The sequence below is a fragment of the Psittacula echo genome, assembly GCF_963264785.1.
Source record: "Psittacula echo genome assembly, chromosome: 1".
NCBI classification, from domain to species: Eukaryota; Metazoa; Chordata; class Aves; order Psittaciformes; family Psittacidae; genus Psittacula; species Psittacula echo.
Window position 1 is genome coordinate 20,147,322 of NC_137735.1, and position 21,271 is coordinate 20,168,592.

Sequence of the window (21,271 nt, forward strand, 5' to 3'; positions counted from 1 at the left end):
AACAGCAAGCTCAATATGAATGAGCAGTCTGCAGCTGCGGCAAAGAAAGCCAGCAGGATGCTGGGTTACATCAACAAGGGCATCACCAGAGATAAAGAAGTCCTTATCCCACTTTATTCAGCACTTGTCAGACCACACCTGGAATCCTGTGTTCAGTTTTGGTCCCCGCTATATGAAAAAGACGTGGACAGGCTGAAGAGGATTCAGGGAAGGGCCACAGAGGTGGTCCAAGGACTGGGAAGCTGCTGCATGAGGAAAGGCGCAGAGAACTGGATTTGTTCAGCCTTGAGGAAAGAAGGCTGAGGGGTGACCTTATCACCCTGCTACAGTATTTAAAGAGTAGCCACAAAGGTGGAGACTTCCTTTTTACAAGGAGTCACATGGAAAAGACAGGGGTAATGGGCACAAGTTACTCCTCGGGAGATTTTTCAGAATGAGGACAATCAGCCACTGGAATAATATCCCCAGGGCAGTAGTGGATTCCCCAGTGTTGGACACCTTTGAGATTAAGCTGGATGAGGTGCTGGGATATCTAATCTAGACTGTGCTTGTGCCAAGAAAGGTTGGACCGGGTGATCCTTGAAGTCCCTTCCAACCTGGTATTCTATGATTCTGTGATTGATCTTGATTTTTTCAGTTTGTTTTTTGAACTGCTACTAACACCTCTATATTCTCTGTTTCCACTTTCTTACACTGTATGGTTGAGTAATCTTTCTGCTCTGTTGCTTCTCATTTCTTTCAGCAACAAAACCACTCTTTAGCAAAAATAGGATACTATAAATGCTCTGCACCATCCCTCCCTGAGAGAATAACCAGTTTATTTAACTGCAGCATTTGGAAGGCATTTGAATATGATAATTCAGTTAAATAAAAATACTGTACAGAATATTATAAAAATACTGCAATTTGGAAAACATTCCTTACAGTTGAAACTCAAACCTGTTTTGTTTATGCAAAAGAGGGTAAAGGGATGAAATTTTAATCAAAAGATAGATATTTCATTTGATGGAAAAAGTCATGGAAGGGCCTTGTAAATGAAAGCTAAAATGAAACAATTGCAGACAAGATCTAATTTTTACTTTTTTTACTGAATGTTTGAACATCTGCCCTTTATTCACTTCCTGTTTAATAAACTGCAGCCTCTTTTGGACAGAACTTTAAGTTTGAGGAACATGTGGTTAGACCGTAACTAACTGCTGTGTGTCTAAAGCAAATCACAAATAATAAATAGAAGTAAATGACATTAAGAGGAGTCTTTGCATTCATTTGATTGAGGCCTGACTCATGGTCCACAGAAAATTTAATTAAATACGCAACCCACCGGTACTGCTATAATCACGGAAGCAAAATCCTAAGTAAGTCAGTTGACAAGGAAGTCAGTCCTAGTTGGCATTAACTTCAGAGGAATTAGCCATGGATTAGGCACCATATGGTGTGTTTGAAGTCTAATGCAGTAGTCAGAAGAACCTGATTGCTCTTTAGGCTGTCCATTTGCTGCTGAGGTATTGTCTACTTCTGATTTTCTGTTTAGAGAACTATTTCCTGAGCATTATTTTACAAGAATATAATTTTTTTTTAATTTTCTTTTTTTTTTTTAGTTTTACAGAATACCAGATTTCTAACTTCTTTAACTTCTGAGAACATTTAAGATACCTTGTTTTGAGAAAGACTTGCACTTTCTTCAGGTCACAAAGTGGAGAAGGTATTCTCCACAGTTGATTGTCCTGCTTACAATCATTTGAAAAATGTTGTGTGTTGATATGGAAGGAAGCTTGATCATTAGGCATATGTCAAAACCAAATAAGTGTGAAATACATGCTTTTTGGAGATTTGAAATGTGAACAACTCAATTTTCTGGTTCTTTATTATTATATTAAATTTGTTTGCTCTGTTGTTTCCATTTAAACTAGCATGTAAATATTCCCTTTATGATTTTGCAGATTCAGTCAGTGATTCTTGCTAGCTTTTCTTATATATAACTTTTAAAAGTTGCTTGCTATTATGTGATAAATGCAATTGGAGGATAAAGTAGTTCCATATAATTTAATTTTTGTGTGTTTTAGGGAAGCTGGGAGAAGCGAATCCTAAAAAGTCTAAACAGCATGTGCACAGAACTCGGTATCCCATTAGCACAGAAGGTAATGTATTAACTTTCTGCTTCCAAACTGATGGGTTTTGGAAATTAAGCCTCATCTTGCACTCTTGTAACACAAGTTCATTTTACATGTTCATTTTATACATGGTTATTGAGAGCAGAAAGGCTGTTATCCAGGTAATTTTAATGCAGAATAATTTTTGGGGATAGTAGCAATGTTTGCAGCAGCTCATCTTGGGAGAAGACAGAAGTCTGTAAGTAAATCTTCCTCTTTGCTGTTGCAGTAATTATCCTCTTGAGGGAGCATCAGCATGTTGTAAAGCTAATTGCTATATTTATTGGTTCTATTAGAGCATTTTTGTGTGCAGACTCAGCTGTGTAACTTCTAATTGTACAGCCTGTACACAATAGGGATATACTTTGTGTACTGGAGGAAACAATATCTGAACAGGTACTTTGGAGAGAGGTACTGATTGGTACATTGCTAATTTCAATGTCATTCATTCTGCTCTGTTTTGGTTTGTTTCTTATTAATTTAGAGACTTTAATTTTAAAGATCGTGGAATTGGGAAATAATGGAAATAAGTTTAAGGATACAGCTGTGTTTGGTTTTCATGACAGAGTTAGGGACACGAACTTGATGATGAAGTCCAACAGCTCAATGGAATGAACAATAAATCTTCAATAATATGAAACTGACTACTAAACAGCTTAAAATTCATTAGTAAACACGTGGGCTCTTTTTTTCCTTGAACTGGAACTTGGACTTTCTACAGTAGAATATACCTTCAGGCCGGGGATAATTTGTAAGCAAAATAAGTTTGTGTTGCTAGTGCTTTTTTTTTTTTTTTTTAATGTGTTACATTAATTTATGTATTTGAAATAGGCATGGTTTTACTGATTCTATTAAAAAACGAAGAGTTACTTACTTGTGCCTTTCAGAGGCCTGCAAGTGAACAGAAAGAACTGCTTAATAAATGGAATGAAATGGGAACTGATGAGCCAGGTAAGATCCACTAAATTTATGTGCATTAAGTTTTTGTACATGGAAAAATAGCATATACATCTTATTTATCACTCAAAGATCAATGTAATCACTTCAAGATAAACTGATTTAAATATTTTTTTCTCATTGGTAGTGTTTCATTATGCATAAATAAATATTCATTTCATTGGGTTTTTTGTTTCAAATTATTTTATTAGCTTTGAATCATCACAGAGAGGTTATGGTATAATGCTCCTCATTCCAGTGCTTTAGGGATTTATACAGCTAGGGCACAGCTCCTCTTAGTGTTAGCTCAGGCTAATAGAAAGAAGGTGTTCAGAACTTTGGATAATTAAGCTCAGACATTTTATTAATAAAATACAAAAATATAATTTGCACAGAATAGTCAGTCACATTACAGTTTTGGAGAGCAAGGATAACTGCCTTGGTGACGGCCAAGTTCCTTAAATTATTTTTGCAAAGGTACTGGTTTGTATCACAGTACCACCTCTGCAATGGCAAACACTTTTCATGGATCATTTATGGCTAGCCCCTATTTTTTGTTTTACAGCAGTTACATTTAATTTAACAATCTATTCTGTTAAAAAAACCAAACTAAAACTCTTGAAAATCATCTCTCTCCCATATCTAAGAATGGTTCAATCCAAAGACTGGAATGTTTGGAGAATATGTGGTGGTTGTAGCCATGATATCTGTGACATTGTTACTTTAATCTTTGCTCTAATCTTATTTCAGATCTAAGTCTCTTTCGCCCTGTTTATGCACCTAAAGATTTTCTTGAGGTAAGTGTTTATGAAACAATGACTCAGCCATTGACTTGGATCCATTATAGTCTTTTATGTGAAGTGGGAAAAATAATTAAGTGTATTTCAAACAATTTGTGCTTTACAGCAAGTGAAATTTGGCATATTTCTGACAAACTTATCTTTCTCTAAACAGCAGTTTGGAGCTAACTTTTTTCCTCCTGAGACCCATTCTCCTTCTGATTTCATAAATAATTTTTCATTTTAAATTGCAATGTTAAGCTGATAATTTGATACGTTCTGCTTTTTTATTTCATAAATTGACCTTTTTCTTTGCCTCCTTAAAAGTTTGGGTTCTTTTTGATTTTGAAAATGTTGAGGTACAATTTGATAATTTGGGCCTGTATATATGATAGTTGCAGGAAATGTTTTTTTGTTGAGTGAGTGTATTGTTTGTAATACTGATGATGTTAAGAAGAGTTCTGAATGTAAATTTCTAAATATACCCAAGGAATGACAGAGCTACCATTTTTAAGGTACTGATGAATCTTCGAAACCCAAATTATGAAAATGGAGACCAGCCTAGTTTCAGAAATCATCTGGGGCTAATTCAGGTTCCTCTAAAAGTTAAAGATATCCCAGAATTGGTAAGTATAGTTTATCTTACAAGAGGTTTCTGTAATAATTATTTTGCCTTGCTAATGAATAAGATTCTAAACAATAAGGAAAAAATTGTAGTATAATGATAAGTTTCTCTTTTTGAAAGTGTAAATCAATTTAAACAAGCAGTTAAAATACGAGCATAAGAAAGTTTTATGAAAAAGCATTTTTAATGAAAAATAAAACTAAACAGCAAATTACCTGCAGGTAGGAAGGTTTTTATTTTGTGCTACATAGGTTTGATTTGTGCCAAAAATGTACTTCTGTATGTGTTATTTACTTACTCTTTTTTTTTTTTTCAGTGTAGCTTATCTTAGTTCTAGAGTTCTGTTTAATGCTATACAAGATCAGTAACCTGATAATAAGTTAGCTTCTGGTTTTGTTGTCAAAGTAATTTTAAATCTCTTTTTTTGTCAGATCATGAATGAAAGGAGATGCTTGGGTATAATTGGAAAATAGGAGAGCTCTTAATGCTTCAGTGATAAGGCTCTTGATGATTTTATGCTAGTAGAAAAACTGGCACCTGGGTTGGAAAAGAGCAGAGAATTAGAGATACTTAAGCTGATCTTTAATTTACCACTTTATTACATCCAGGTGTAGCTCATAGTTGACATGAAAAGAATTGATGTGAGATTCTTCAGTTTGAAAACCTGAGCTCATATTTCATATTTAGGCACTTAAAAGAGCTATGTTTGGTTTAGAAAGTATTTGCATTAAGCCTTCAGAAGAAATCTCTGGTGATTTAGAGAATTAAACATTGTTAATTACTGTTTTATGGTTTTGTTTCTTTTCAGAAAGAAGACTTCACTGAACTAGGCTTAAACATAGGACAGCTGGGTATTGATGATTCAGCACAAGTGCCTCCTGGTTAGCTAATGCTGTGCTTCAGTCATTTAAATAGAACACTAATGAGTAGAATACGTTACAATTATCAAGTAATTTGTATATTTTTCACCATAATAAACCATAAATATTTGTTCTGTAACTGTGATTGTAGTTATTTTCTTAGTAAAACATAGGTAATAATAGAAAACATTGTAAATATGAAGGGTCAGATTTGGAGAAGATGTAAAATCATCACATTCAGTTGAAAAATATGTTAATTTCAGTGTCTTTGAACACTTCAGGGTCAAAAGAACCAAATTGTCTGTCTCCAAAAATACAGAAAATAATCAATAAATGTTAAGCCAACTAACAGATATGCATATATCATAGAATCGTAGAATGGTTTGGGGTTGGAAGGAACCTTAAAGATCATCTAATTCCAACCCTCCTACCATAGGCAGGGACACCTCCTACTGGACCAGGCTGCTCAAACTCTCTGTGAAAATATATGGAAATATCCATATATTAATATTAAGGAGCTTTAAAAGTGCATAGTTTCTGTTGTTTTCCCATGTATGCATTTATTCATGTAGAAACAGGTTTGTAAATGGTCTGTCCATATCAAAATGAAAAATGCTGTAGTATCAAGTGATTTTTCGTTTTAAGTGGAAAATTACGTTATTAAAAGTCTACATTCATGTAGTATAGTGCTGCTTTGGTATTTGAGTCCTTCAGACAAAAAAAATCTGTAGTATGATTCCTTATTTTTTGAGAAAGAAGACTGATGCTGATGCAGATTAATTTTTAGTGACATTAGCAGTAAAAATCAGCTGAATGTAATGGCTTGGAGTAAAACTATGAAGACCACTACTGGCTGAAGTATCTTTATGCTTTTTTTCATTTATTCTTTGCCATTCTTTTCTATTTATTTTCTAGAGTTCTTTGAAAATGAACATGTACGTGTTGGACAGAAAGGTATGGGTCTGTTTTCGTCTGTAATTAACTGAGTAGTTAGGAATACCGTTAGAAAATTTGTATCTGTTACGTGTACCTCTTAGAATTTTAAGAAATTAGACTAACATAAAGCATGCCAGCAATACCTTTGTAATTTAGACAGAGACAGTCAGTAATACTATTGCCATTTAGACAGAGACAGAAAAGCAAGCATTTGCAGTCTACTGGTAGCTACCAGATACATGGCTCCACAGATATTTCATTAAAAATGAAATAGGAAGCATAGAGACATAACTTTTTGATAATAACTTATTGCCACTACTGAATTTCATTTTAAAATCAAAAGACTCTGGACTCCCTTCTCTGCACACGAAGTTCTCATTAGTGTAATGGGATTTACGCCTGTGCTTCAAAACAGTCTTTTTAACGGTTATTTGCAATTGTAGAGCTTGCTAAATATTGCAGTACTTAGGCACTGTGGAAAATTCACTCATTTGTCTTTGTATATTGCTTTTTCTAAAGAAGTTTTTTTGTAGGTTAAGAACTAAGCTACCAAAGAAAAGATGAAAAGAAATACACAAGGAATGTTTGAAATTCATCCATATCTGCACCTTACAGTCTCTTGAAATTCCTGCTAAATTTTATCACCATCAAAAAAAATGGAGTGAATACCATCCAAAAAGTCCTCCATGCCTTTTTTTTTTGTTGCAGTAACAAAACAGTGACCTTTCTTTCTTCTCCTTTTGTGGTCCTCTTTCTATCCCTTATCATCTGTTTTCTGATCCAAGAGCAACTCATTAGGTTACTGTCCATCTCTCTGTTCTTTTCATGTTCAAATAAATTCCCCAACCAGACTTCCTGACCCAGCCATTCAACTCCACAATATAATTCTCACTCCTTACCTCTTGTGTGTGTAGAGCAGCCCCTGTTACAGATACTGTGTTAGCTTTTCTTATATGCAAAGACACAAAATTTTGTAAAAATATAGGTTAAAAGTCTTGACCATAAACTGAAATCTCAGTTCATTCAGTGGGAATCTTACTGAATGCTCTCTTGGGTGTTTGTTATGACTTTGGTTGCCACTAATATATTGATTTTGTTTTTACAGTAGATGTATTGCCAAAATTGGGGAATTTTCCTTGTTGTATGTAGCAAACCCCATCTTGTATATAGCAGACCTACTTCATAATGTTTTGTGTCTCAGTAAGAAAAAAAATTAAGGTAAACACTCCTGGACACTGAGATGAATCACAGCCTTTTCCTAAAATTTTGTGAAGAATGTAAGACTTTTTAATTTTTGCCCTCTTAGTTTAGGAAGAAGGGATCACACACCATCTGTGTTAGAGCTCTGCAGGTTAAACAGAAAATTGGCAGACTCTTCTATTCAGTATCTAAGATGAGAAGGAAGGAGGGAGAAATCAATTAAATAGATTTATAATTCCAAACCTCAGCCTTCAAAGTCACGAGAGCACAAATACTGTGAATACTGAATTTAGTGAAATTCAGAAAAGCAAGTTGTTTCTGAGAGACTTCAGAAAAATCTGAGGATACAAATTTCAGAAGTTCTGAATACCAATACAACACCTATCTAATGTCTAGGTAATATCACAGAAGCATTCTCCCAATTCTCTCTGTTTTGAAAGATATTTCAAGTATGAGGGTATAGTTGATCACATAACCTTGATGACAAACAACACTTCTACTACATTAGGATAGCTAAAGATGCATGTCTTTCAAGTTTATCAATTTAAATAAGGAATGAGATAATTACAGAATCATAGAACAGTTTGGGTTGGAAGGGACCTTAAAGATCACCCGTTTCCAACCCCCTGCCATGGGTAGGGACACCTTCCACTAGACCAGGTCTCTCAAAGCCCCATCCAACCTGGCCTTGAACACTTCAGGGATGGGGCAGCACAACTTCTCTGGGCAATCTCTAGTGTCTCACCACCCTCACAGTACAGAGCTTCTTTCTAATATCTGCCTCAAGGTATGTACAGTACTGTATTCAGGGTGAGGCCCTTGTCACAAGAGTGGCTAGCCTAAAGCTTCATAACAGTGACCCATCTAAACAAACCTGTCAACAGTAGATTATTTGTTTTATGTCATTCTGAAGGAAAAACAAAGTCTTTGAGAAAAAAAAGTGTTTATCCTCCAGAGTATGTATACCGATAGTGAGAGAACATGATAGTACATTTGAAATGGAAAATTCTTGCCCCACAGTTATCTGTGAAGATATTTGTATAATTCACATAAAAATAGAGAAGTCGAAAAACCAGAATGAGTGACAATTTCCTATTTCAACTGAGATACCACTCATAGTTAAACAGAATTATTTTGTGGCTATATACAGCTGCTTTTTCCACTTGTTGGCAGCCTGCTAGCTGCAATTAGCTTCGATATAGTCATAGATACATACTAAGAGATAGATACTAAGTGCTGTTTTATGACAGAAGGTAATACAGTCTTGACTATTAATACCAATTGCCTTGTTTCCCAGGGAACTACTTCAGAATTGCTTTGTGGAAGCAGACCTTTTAGATATTTTCTAAATGCTAATGCTTACAGCATGATAAACCAGTTTTTAAAGTAAAAAATAAAAGTATTTGATAATTCGATAAACTTTGGAAGTCTTAAACATCAGTTTCTTATCTGCTTTGTTTCTTACAGTTTTAGCAGAGCAAGATAGTGCTGCATCTCAACAATATGTTCGTCAGGGATGTCCAACAGCACTCCGAGCTGATCTGTGGGCCCTCATTCTCAATATTTCTAATCAGCCAGAGGTAAGGAGAAAAGTGACAATAAAATACGAAGACCAGGTGAAAACACAAAAGTGCAAGCACATGTCTTCTAGTGATCTTTTTCCAAAATAAAAATGTTTTACTGAATTGTCACAGAAACTGATAAACATTTTATGAGAAATATGCATTTCTGTAAACTCCATGCTGTGAAGTCTTTCACAGGTGAAGTCTTTCAGGCTCTTCCCTAGTTTTTTAACAGATATATGAGCAAAATGCTTAGGAACAAACTATTAAATTGATCTGGCTAGCTCCTGAGGTTTTCTTGTATGGTGCTGACTTTTTTCAGAAGGGGGCAAGATTAAAGTCCTGGAAAGAAGACTGAACCTCTCTTATCTTTGCTGAGTTTTAAAAAAAGATGTGCTATACCTTTTTCCTGGTTATTTGAATCTGTCATGATATGGTTAGGGTTGGAAGGGACCTTAAAGATATCTTGTAAATTGCTTCATATATTATTGCATATATTCTATATATGTACAAGCTAAAAGACAAGAAAACCTGATAAGACGTGGATTGTCTTCCTACTCCTTTGTACAGCAGCAGTTTTTGTATAGTACTTTGTATTTGACTCAAGTCCTCAACAATGAAATCTTTTGCAGTATGCAAAGCCATACAGTGATGTAATCCAAAGCCATACTGTAGCAAATATATCTAATACAACTTAAAAAGTTAAATCCTATCTAAATCTTTGCAGACTTGTGAATAGTTTGATGCAAGGCTTTTGTTGCAATAAAAAATAACATTCAGTAATTTGCTTATGAATGTGAGAATTTTAGTGTCTCATGTGCTTCGAGGATGTAGCCATTTTCTTGTAATACTCAGGCATTTGTTGGTAACTACTTAGTGCAATCATAAGATCTTGCCCTTAGAAACAAAGTAAATCTTGTTCATTGACAGCTTACCTAAGGAGTTGAAGTTATTTGGTATTAGAATTACTTAGTTTATTCATTTTCTGAAAAAATAAAATAGGTTTTTGTTTTTAGTAAAGTTTGAATTTTCTGTAGAAGAAAAAGCTATTGAAATAATGAAATACTATACATCTTATTTAAGATGCTCAACACTAGATTTAAGTTATTTTTAGTTATCAGGACAGCTTGAATTTTGGAAGTCTTTATGAGAGCAGGAGTTTGAGAGGTGTGAAATTGATGTTGGTTACATTGCATGTATTTATATTCTGTTAATCTGTGCATGCTGTAAGAGCATTTTCATTTTAATGTGGAAAATGAAATGATTGAATAAAAAAGCGCCAGATATTCTGTTTGGATTAGTGAAAGTCAAGATAATAATCAGAAAGATGATAAAATATTCTATGTTCATGTAAAGCATGGGTTGTTACAGAAATAGATTTATTAAAATCCATTTCCTTGAAATTCACATGGATTTGTGAAAGAGGAACAAGCCATGTCTATCTGTTAATATCTTTGCCAGCCACACCGTTAGTTGCTTTAAAAGTTAACTCTATAGTTGGTTTTAATATGTGTTTATACTATGCCTGAAGAGTGAATATTTTAGACGTTCTCAAAAGGTTAGTCTGCTGTGAGTTTATTAACTCCATTTACTGTCAGGTAACATAGAGAACGGTATGCTAATTGATCCCAAGTGCCATGTATGTGCCTCTACTGTGTAATAAATGGTAATTTATCTCCAGCTTACTGCAAGGATGCATGTGGACATTTGTGTTAGGGCAGCTATTACGTTCTCGTTGACATTTTATGTTGAGATCACTTTCTACACACTTAGCAAATGATACTTGTGAACTATAGATTAAGAAGAAAAAAATTGTATACGCATCCAGTGTTCTGAGATGTGGTGCAGTAGGCAGTCTCCTTTAGGAGACATTCTGCAGAGTCCAGAGCCTTGAGACTGAACTGAATGGACTGTGTGCAGGGAGGTATTGGTGAGGCAGTATTTTGTGATGAGACTGAAAGAGCCCTAGAAAGATGAGGATAAATGGGTTTAAAATGGTAATAATAACATCAGGAGAAAGTGGTAAGTAAGGATGGATGAAGTGATGCTTACTGAAAAATTGTCACTGCTTTGAGATTGTTGAAATACACGATTGGGAAAGGGTAAAATACAAAAATCAACCTTCCCTCGCAACAGAGAACAGAAATTATCAAGTCTGTGGACAAGGTATCCTATGTTGGAGAAATTCATCTAAGCTGGTGATGTAAGTGCATATGAATGTTTTTCTGTCATATAAACTGAGACTGTATCTTCTAATGAAACAGCTATTGGAGCCTCTTATCTTATTTTCCAAGACTATTTTTGCATTATATAGTATAGTATTTGTTGTCCTGGGCTCTAAGCTACAGTTGTTTTATGGACTTTGAGTACTAAAAAAATAAATGCACTAAAAGGATAGGCTGTCTGACTGAGACCTAGCAGACTGCCCATAGATCAGGCAGGAGAGCACACTGATTACTATAGCTATGTTATAAGTTGGATGTCTATAGTTCATTTTAAACATTGCACTTATTAGCATTTCATAGAGGTAAGGCTGTAACTACTACCAGAATGCTAACACCCTGAGACATTCTTCTTGCATATGCTGAATACATTGCTTTATTTTTTGTAAAGTATAGCAAAGCAGTTTTCATATACATGTAGCTGCTTTATGATCTACTGTATTTCATATAGACTTTATTGATTTATCTAACATTTCTCTACCTCTTGTGTACTGTTTCTCTGCTGGAGTTGAATTGTGTGGTTGCAGAGATTTCTTGCTGTAGTATTTCTGATTTGCAGTTAAGGCTCTATTCCATTTATAGTTGTATGAATCTGTAACTCATAAGGACTGTGAATTTCCTTTCTTTAATGTAAAACATTATGAGGGTTTGGTATGGGCAACATGGTGTTTATTAGCATCCAATATTGTTTGGAAAATTTTATTCAGTAAAGCTCAGCCTCTGTATAAAGCTAATATAGAGCCAAGTAAGGGACAATATTAGCAATCTAGCATCGCAATCATAAAACTGATAAACTGTAAGCTCTATATGCAGGTTTATTTAGAAATGCATAAACACATTGCCTGACAATGAATTGTTGATTTTCATTTGTAACGGTATATTTTAGACAAATTGTGTTAAAAGAAAATTTTGAAGGTTGCAAAGTCAAACATTTAAAAGCCAAACAGTGTCACTGTTAATATTGTCTCTGCAACCAGTCCAGTTTGCTGTGTATATATGCATTTTAGTGTACGATCTTGAATCACACAATCATAGTTTTTTCATAGGGAAAGTCTGCCTTATTCATTGCACAAAATGGATGGTACATGCTTACTGAGAATCTGTTTAATTCTTTTTCCCTTCTGTTTCCTATGATTTATTCACTGCATGCTCTTCCAGCAGTGCTTAAAAACCAAAATTGTTCATTATCTCATAGGCTTTTTTTCCCCTCTAGTTTTTTTTTTTTTTGAGTTAATAGGTAGAAAATAAATCCTAATTCTGAAAATTCCAGCATGCAAAAAGGAGTAGTGCTGTTTTACTACAGCTTTTATTGAATGTAACTTCCTAGGTTTGAAAAGTTTAATAAATAGGCAAGGTGGTAGGTCCATAATGGAGCATTGTGTAATTCTGTGCCTTATCAGTTTTTTTTAGGTTAGGATCAGTAGCCTAAGGTACCCACTGTACTATTCAAACAGCAGAGAAGCCAGTAGCAATAATGTACTGTTATCATCTTTGATTGGAGAAGAATGTACTTTACAAGTAGATTTCATGGGTATATGGTAAAAGGAGAATAAGCTTTGGATCCTTTTCAAGAATTTGCCAGGAGGGAATTTCTTTAACTCTTTTGTCCATTATCTCTTTGTTTAATCTGACTAATTTTTGGTTTGTACTTGTTTCTGGCGCTTCTGTTCCAAAATCTACAGCTCACCTAATTAATGCTGGTTGCCATTTTTTCAGGCTTCATCCAGTTCCCACAATTCTTAGTGTCTTCTTTCTAGACTCCTGAGTGTCAGTCTTTCTTCACATTCCTTCAATGTGAAGAAATGGATGCTTCACTCATCCATTTCTTGAATTAGATTTGAAAGGCAAGTATAGATAGTGCAATCGCGTGACAAGGATAACCTAGGAATCAATCATGAGCTGCCTATAGCTCAACAGTGAGTGTGCAGCTCCAGTGCCAAGGATTTCATGACAGGCCACAGCTGGACTGTGCCTGCACAGAGGATGTTGAGTAATCAAAACCTTAATTTCAGAGAAGGTGAATCACCAAACTGCTTATACTAGCTTCGCTGTGTACTGTTGAAAGATACTCTTCTCTCTTGCCTGCGTGCTGCTTTCAGAGCTCCCTTTTCCTTATGCTCTCAAGTGGATACAGTATGATGGTTTTGGGTGGGAATTGTGGTATGTGGCTTTGTAAGATCAAGAGGGCTAAGCACTGCAGTACTTAAAGCTACAGTCTATATAAAATTGCAACGTTTTTAAAAAGGGAAAAGTTTACAAACCAAGGTTATGTTAAAATTTGGCAGACAGAGAAGAAAGGTTGAATCAGATGAAAATTATAAGGTTTTGTTTTTATAGTTGAATTTAATTAAATTCTTAGCCTAATTTTAAGCTAAGAAAGATACCGCATTTTTGGACACTCCAGAAACTTGAAGAAATGCAGCCAATAAAATAGTAAAATGAGACCTGAATCTTTTTTGCAGCCTGAGTGAAGCTTTTAGAAAGTGAGAAAAACTGATTACAGAGAGAGTCATGTGACTTGAAAGTAAATCTGTGACCAATCTTGTTTATGCTTCAGATATAAGGAAGAAATTATTAATACAGCGTGAATCACAAGCCTCGTGTCTTACCAAGAGGCATGGGCAAGATCCTCTTGTAGGCAACTTACTGCTGAAAAAAACCTGGCATGATTCCCAAGCCCAGACTTCTGTTTTGCATCACAATAATCACAATTTAAGAGAAAATGGATGATGAGTCCTGAGTTAAAACCTTTAGTCCTAGAATGGTTATGACCGGTTTTCCCTTACATGTCCCTTTTTAGTGATTTCTGATTTTTTTCCCAAACTTTTTCTTCTCAGTTCTAGTTCAGGTGCACAGCTTGTCCTTCTGGGTCTTTTTACTAAATTACTGAACTCTTAAAATATTTAAGTATTGTTTTACTCTGCTAATATTTGCAATGTAAATTTGCTATTTTTTCAGGGCAGAGTTTTGAGTTATGTTTGAAGTTTTAGTTCATGCTGAAATTAAAACAGCAGCAGCAAACGGTTTTTGATTTTCTCAGTAATGACCAAATTGCCGTAGTGGGGTTTTGTAAGAGTAAAGGAGAAACTAACTATTACTTCTGAAAAAAGAAAAGTTGATGAACTGTTGACCCTTTTCATTTAAGATCATATTGAAAAAAGTATTCAACTGAGTTATAAAGAACTTGCATTCAGTTTCTGGGAGTTGCTGAAGAATCTGAGCCCAGTTATTATCTCTTTTAAGGCAGTGCCCAAACCATCTTTTTACTTGCTTAAAATATTTACCCCAACTGAAACAAATTGAGGAAAATTGGGAAGGATATATATTTCTGAAATTGTGCATACTATTGGTTAAGTAATTCAAATCTCTGTTCTCAGATAGTATTTTTCCATATTCTTACAAGTAGGTTTTCTAAAATCAGTACACAAGGTAGGAAATCAAAAATTTCTATACTATAACTTTGTGAAAGCAAAAATATATGTTACAAAATGTATTAAATGCATGTGTCATTCTGGATTACCAAATAGCAAACCCTCTGTTCTGGTTTAAAATATTGAATTTATATTTCTTTTGGCAGATTTCTGGGGTTATTTTGTGGACGATACTTTTCACTGACTATTGGTATTGCAGTTAACATAATTATTTACATTTCAATTAATGCAGTTGAATTAATTTGAATTGAATTAATGAAGCTAATAAACATTTTAAGAAATTAATGACATAAGTCATAGTTCAGTATGATGCCATAAAACTGCACTGAAACTAGCACTTTAAACTCATGATGTCAGTGGAGTAGAGCATCATTTATGAATATCTTTTTTCTTGTCCAGAAATTTGTTCTTCATACATTCAGTAAAGTCATTCCTCACATACCAAATCATGAAATCTATTTTAAGTGTGAGTAAATCAGCTGCAATTAAACTTGATACCAAGTTATTCTGACTGTTAAGATGAATGGTCCATGTACTTAAATGATTAGTTTTTAGTTGTGACTTTAAATAATTTTCATAATAACAGGAGAATCTATGGACTCTTGTAAGCAAATGTAAAACATAATTGAAAGGCTTTCTAATTGGAAACAATTTACTGGAACAGATTGACCAAAGAAGTTGTGAATGCTCTATCCCTCTAAGTGTTTAAGGCCAGGCTCGATGTTTGAGCAACCTGGTCTAAGGGAAGGTGTCCCTGCCCATGGCAGGGGTCTGGAACTAGATGATCTTTAAGGTCCCTTCCAACCCTAACCAGTCTAAGATTCTGTGATAATTTAGGATGGAGAAGCTTAGCACAGAACACTAGTGATGAAGTTCATTTGTGGCTTGAACCCACCGTGTGACCTCAGATGAAAGTTTTTTAAAAAGAAAACTTGTTTCTGCATATAAATTTAAAGTATGCTCTATATGTGTCTCAAAAGATTACTCATTTTTTCATGCCACTTTCATCTCCCACTTCCAAACAGCCTTTTAGCAGTTCAAGAAATTCTAGAGAACTGAAAACTAGGAAATATTAACAGGGAAACCATGAGGTATTAGAATCTCTTTCCCAAGTTACAATAGATTAGTAGTTGCATTATCTAGTATGCTTGTAGCCATGAGTTTCAGTGTAGCATTCTTTATGCAGGAGTACTTGCCTGTGCAACAGAAACAGTTAATCATGCTGTTTGCTTAGCATGAAAAAAAAGTTTGGCTTGTATTTTTTTTGTATTAACTTCTTCTGTTCTAATATATACAGTCATTTGAGATGGAAAAAAAAAAGCCTTTAGACATTATTCATTTGACAGTGTTACACTTAATTAGACTACAGTATTGATACTTTAAAATTGTGACTTTAATATTAGAGTTAGTTCTCTGTAGCTTTAACGATATTTACATAGTGCTGTATTCATACTGTAAATAATTTACATTTAGTAAATATTTATGTCTGATTCTTTGTAAAGAAATAGTGCAGTATTTATACCTCTGCTTTTTATTTCTCAGAAAGAAAAATGGAAGTATTTTCCCTGTGGTATTTATAAGTGGTTAGTAAGCACAGGGTTTGTCCTCATTTCTACTTATTAGTTTAATAATATATCAGTTCTAATATTTTTTAATTGTATACTATTCACCACCTCTCAGTTTTGGGTTAATACAAAGAACACTTCGAGTGTTGCCTGGCCTTCTCTTAATTTTTTTTTTTTTTTTTTCAATTTTCTCCCTCTCAGAATTCTATCTTACTTCCCATATGCTCTTTAAATCCTTACTCCAGACTAACCCTTTTTGCAAATAAATCAGGAGTAAACGTTATGTGAAGAATATGTTGGAATGTGCAAGCATTTGTGTGGTGTCCACAGAGACACTGAAATCAGAATAGTTTTGTGAAGTGGGAAGGAGCTTTGGGACTGCTGATCTATCTAATGAGTGATTCCAAATCTGTCTGAAGCTGTGTTATTCAATCTGAAGCCGTTATTCAATTGTATAATGGCAGAGAGGTATTTAGAGATTTAGAATTACAATGATGATAGTGCAATATTTAATTCTTTTTTTCCTTTGCAAACTCTTTCTAAGAAGAAAGGGATAAAATTAAGCAAAAGCAGAGAAGTGCTTGTTCTGATTCTTTCCCATCATTTCACCCTTGTGTAGTATGTTCTGTAGACATTGGGAAGTAATTGGAGTTTAAAAAAAGGTCTGAGTTCTTTATATTCTTCACAAGATTTTTTTAATATATATACAATTTCATCTTTACACAAATTTAAACTATTTGGAGAGTCAGATTAACATCAACTATTTGCAGCAACTCACTAATACTAGAAGATGTGACAGAACCTATTGGTGGAGAGGTGCATGAAAATAGAGGGTAACAAAGGAAAAAAGCATGACGATTTTGAGCATTGAAAATGTTTTATGTGTAGAAAGACCCAAAGGTTGGAAATGCAGATCTCTTATTTTAACTAATTCCTTCATTCTCATTAATTCTAAAGGGGAAGTCATTTTCTAATGTCTCAAATATCTGCTTAATTTCTTAAGACTTAAACTAGAATAAACCATGATAGAGTGCTTCATAAATTATGCAGTGGGTTCTTCAGCTGAACACATGCTTATATGTATTTTTTTAGTAGCTAAGAATTGGCTTTGTTAGTTTAAATGTAAAGTTGTGTCTCAGTCTGATGATGATAATATTTTTAATTTCAGGATGTCTTGTACTATGAACAGCTTAAATCAAATGTGATTCAGCATGACCTTCTAGTGGACAGTCTGATTTACAAAGTAAGTAATTCACTAAACAGTGATTAGGTGATTTATACACTCATCTTGTTTTTTAAACAGAAAAAAGTTAGATGGTTTCAATTCTGAATACTTTAATCATCAAGTTACTACAACATTTTTTAATTTTAAAATATGGAGTGTATGCTTAACTACAGCTCTTTCATGATTCAGTGGTGAAACAGCGTCTTCTACTGCTGTGTTAAGTTTAGCTTCTATGGGAGTCTGAAAGCAAAATACATTTTCTCAAGCTAACTGCTGTGCTTTTTAATTACAGGATGTAAAGCTGACAGCAAGCAATGATGACTATTATTTTGTATTTGAGGATTATTTATATCAGGTATGTAACTATTTTTTTCTTAGAAAAGCTACAAAATATACTCCAGTGGGATTATATCCCCTTTGAAGTAAGGATTGCATTTGTGTTTCATGTATAGGCAGAGTACAGCAGTAACCTAGACAGATCTGTTTGCTGGTTTACTTATACTTTCTGTTCTGAATAACAGTCTTATGCACTTAAACAGATTAAGTAGGACAGGCTTCTAAAGCTCGTGCTCTGAAGGATTCTACACAATGTCTTTCTAATGAAGTAAATGAGAAAATATGAAGTCAGCTATATTCTTCCCCTCTCCAGCTTTGCAGTAATGAAATTATGAACAGCGGTGGCTTAGAGGAGATATTAAGACTTAAGAAATATATTCAGGGTTCCAGTTATAAAAATACAGTGACCTGCTGCAGTAAGCATAAAAGATACTGTGTTGACGTATTTTGAAATTGAAGACATTGATTCTGAGTAAGGTAGTGATATGTATGGTTACTTTCAGGATTCATCTCATTCCAAAGCTGCTTCTAGCAATGGGGAACCCTGATAATTTATAAAGAATTATCTTCATTACTGCCTGTCAAATGCCCTTAAATAAACGGAGATTACATTTCTGAATTTCCTAATATATAGTTGATTGCAATGTCAACATAAATGTCATGCAGCAAACTTACCATTTCCACAGTGCTTTCAGTTTCATTAGGCACATCAGTTTTGTTAGACTTGCTTAATTTTTTGGTTTTGAGCTATATGAAACTAAATGATTTTTTTCTTTGATGGCAATAAGTAAAACTGCTAGTAATTTAACTAAGCAAGAAACTGTCCTTAATGCTGTTTATTCCATAGAGATATAAAAATATGCATTCCTATTTAAGCATACTATTCAGTCGTGTCTATGGATAATATTTTAGCATAATAAGCATTTCAACATTAATACTTAAAATTGTAACCTCATATAAGTATAGGCTTTTTTACTTAAAACCAATTACAGTATTAAGATCTGTATCTGAATTTGTTTCTGAATGAAAATTTGAGAAGTGACTACATAATGACAACTTACATGTATGTTTTTCTTGATTTAAGAGTCAAACATGATCTTCATTATTGTAACATCTCTTCAACATAGGATGTTGAAAATCTCATTCTTATTTCTGCTTTGTTCATTATAGAGACTACTAAGGCATATTAATTAGTCATTAACTGACAGTTCCAGTAGACACAGTGTTATAATCTATGAAGGAGCATGAACTAGTATACAGTATAATCTTTTGATTTAAGACCATCAGAAATTGATTTTGTTCATCATTCTTAATATACAGCACAGTTGAATATTTAATTTTTTTTATATATCTCTATTAACTAAAAGAATGATTACAGAATGAAAAACATAAAAAGGACTAAATTATCCTTAGTAATTTGAAGGAGAGTAGCCAAAAATATTTGAAAAATTGGCTGGTTTCACTGCAAGTCTTTGAGGCAAAAAATATCTCAAACTTCTGACTATTAGTTGCTCTAGGTTTGTTTTGTACTTTGTGGTATTCTTCAGACTATTTTCTAGAAGCAAGTTACCAATTTTCCATGATAATTTTCTCTTTCAACCTGATTTGCAAATGCATTGATGCCAAATGATTTTGTTCTATGGCCCCTGGAAAAATTCAGCAGTATGAGTCACTCTGATATGGAATATTATTTATTGATTTCATATGATAACTGGGATTAAATATTGGCTAAATAAAATAGGTAATGAAAATGTTAGTTTAAACCAGATGAATTATTTCTGTGCTTCCACTGGGTGTGTGTTTTGATTGTTGTTTTTTTTTCTCATGACTGCTTACTGCCTCTAAATTTTCCAAGTCACTGAGAAAAATGTGGCATTTGTCTGTCTATTACTTACCAGATAAAGCACCCATCAAAACAAGAAAACGTGAGGTAAAATAGCAATGAGGATATTTGTTTGGATTATTAGTACCTCTTTCGTAGCATGCAATTCTTTTTGGGAAGAACACTGTGAAATTGTCATTTATTTTCTTTAATAGCTTTGCTTTCTTTATCCCAAAGTTTATATGTTTTTATTACTTCTTTGTAAGTATTGAAATAGAATACAGTTACTTTGAATATAGTAATTTATTTTTGATAAAAGCTTTGGCTTTGGGTTTTTTGTTCTTATTCTCAGTCCTTTGAGATCCGTAGTTTTCTTTTCAATTTTGATTATAAATGTCCAATAGTTTGTCAGAAATTTCTGTACTTAAAAGGGGTTTGTGTCATTTCTTTCTTTAGCATTATAATTTTGTGAATTACAAGCATAGTATGTGGATTAATATGTTTAAATTCATTTTTTCATGCCAGAGGTTCAATTTGAATACTTTAGTCTTACATCCTGCATGATGAGGGCATGCAAAGAACACCCAGTTTTTAGGTATTGCCATCACTTATGTTTGAGCTACAGTCTATCTCTTATAAAGATGGAAAGTCTTAAAGACTTCCAGATACTGGTACTGGACACTGTATTCCTAAAAAAGGGGGCCTACAAATGAAAGTTACATTCTTTCCCCTATGAGAGTAGATAATTAATGCTCCTCTTAGATTAGTTCCTTTTCTTTCACCTCAGTTAACATATACAGAGAATTACATTTGCCTGTGTTTTGTTATTGTCAGCTGTGTTTTGGCAGCTACAAAAATGACTGTATATTGCGCAAAAATAATATTTAGCTTAAACTGTTTGAGATAAAGAACCTATTTATTTTTTAAAAGACATTTGCATCTGAGAAATAGTTTTGAGATTCAAAAGAAGGAAAAGTCTCAAAATATGACCTGCTTCCATAAAAAATTGATAAAAGCAAGGATGTTCAGATGTCAGTGTTTCAGTTTTGCATGTTGCCTTTAGACAAATGCTGTTACCTGGTAAATGCTTGCAATAATTAGTTGAAGGAAGAAGCCATTCGTTTTTCTTCACAACAAATCATGTAGTGAACCACCATTTAAAATGTTTCTACCTTTTCACCTTGTCTACAGTTAAAGCAAACAACGAGTTAAAATCTGCAAGAGCAGAGAAGGTTTAAGGCAGGCAAAAAAGTCAGCAGCAAGTTGAAGTCTGTCTTACTTCTGCCCTCTTGTGTACATTCTTAATGGTGCATGAAAACGTGAACATTTTGAAATATAATAGTAATTATTACACTTTTACAACTGCATATAGAGCAAGACTCTTTGTTAATTTTTCCTGTGAATGCTTTCACTATTTAATTTTATACTCCATTGCTGTGAATGCTGTGCTTTTTGTTTACGTAAACAATGAAAAATCCAAATATATTTTACAAAATACAATGTGCATTTCAGAACTTTGGATATGAGATGAAAATTATACTCTATGCTTTTTGAAAGAACATTGATATCATGCAAGCATTCTGTAAAGCTCCTGGGAACAAAAGCAAATGTAAGGATCAGTC

General features: G+C 33.8%; 1 protein-coding gene across 2 annotated transcripts in view; it reads left to right on the forward strand.

The window, feature by feature from the left end:
- The window catches only part of TBC1D19 (TBC1 domain family member 19), a gene marked incomplete at its 5' end in the record, with an annotated part of 56,017 nt that overhangs the window by 17,002 nt on the left and 17,744 nt on the right, over positions 1-21,271 (forward strand). For both annotated transcript variants that reach the window (XM_080623218.1, XM_080623219.1), the window contains 9 exons: positions 2,064-2,138; positions 3,038-3,101; positions 3,837-3,883; positions 4,381-4,491; positions 5,299-5,371; positions 6,266-6,304; positions 8,954-9,066; positions 17,435-17,509; positions 17,784-17,846. In XM_080623218.1, coding sequence (XP_080479344.1) covers positions 2,064-2,138; positions 3,038-3,101; positions 3,837-3,883; positions 4,381-4,491; positions 5,299-5,371; positions 6,266-6,304; positions 8,954-9,066; positions 17,435-17,509; positions 17,784-17,846 — 660 coding nt within the window. The remainder of the gene's footprint in view (positions 1-2,063; positions 2,139-3,037; positions 3,102-3,836; positions 3,884-4,380; positions 4,492-5,298; positions 5,372-6,265; positions 6,305-8,953; positions 9,067-17,434; positions 17,510-17,783; positions 17,847-21,271) is intronic.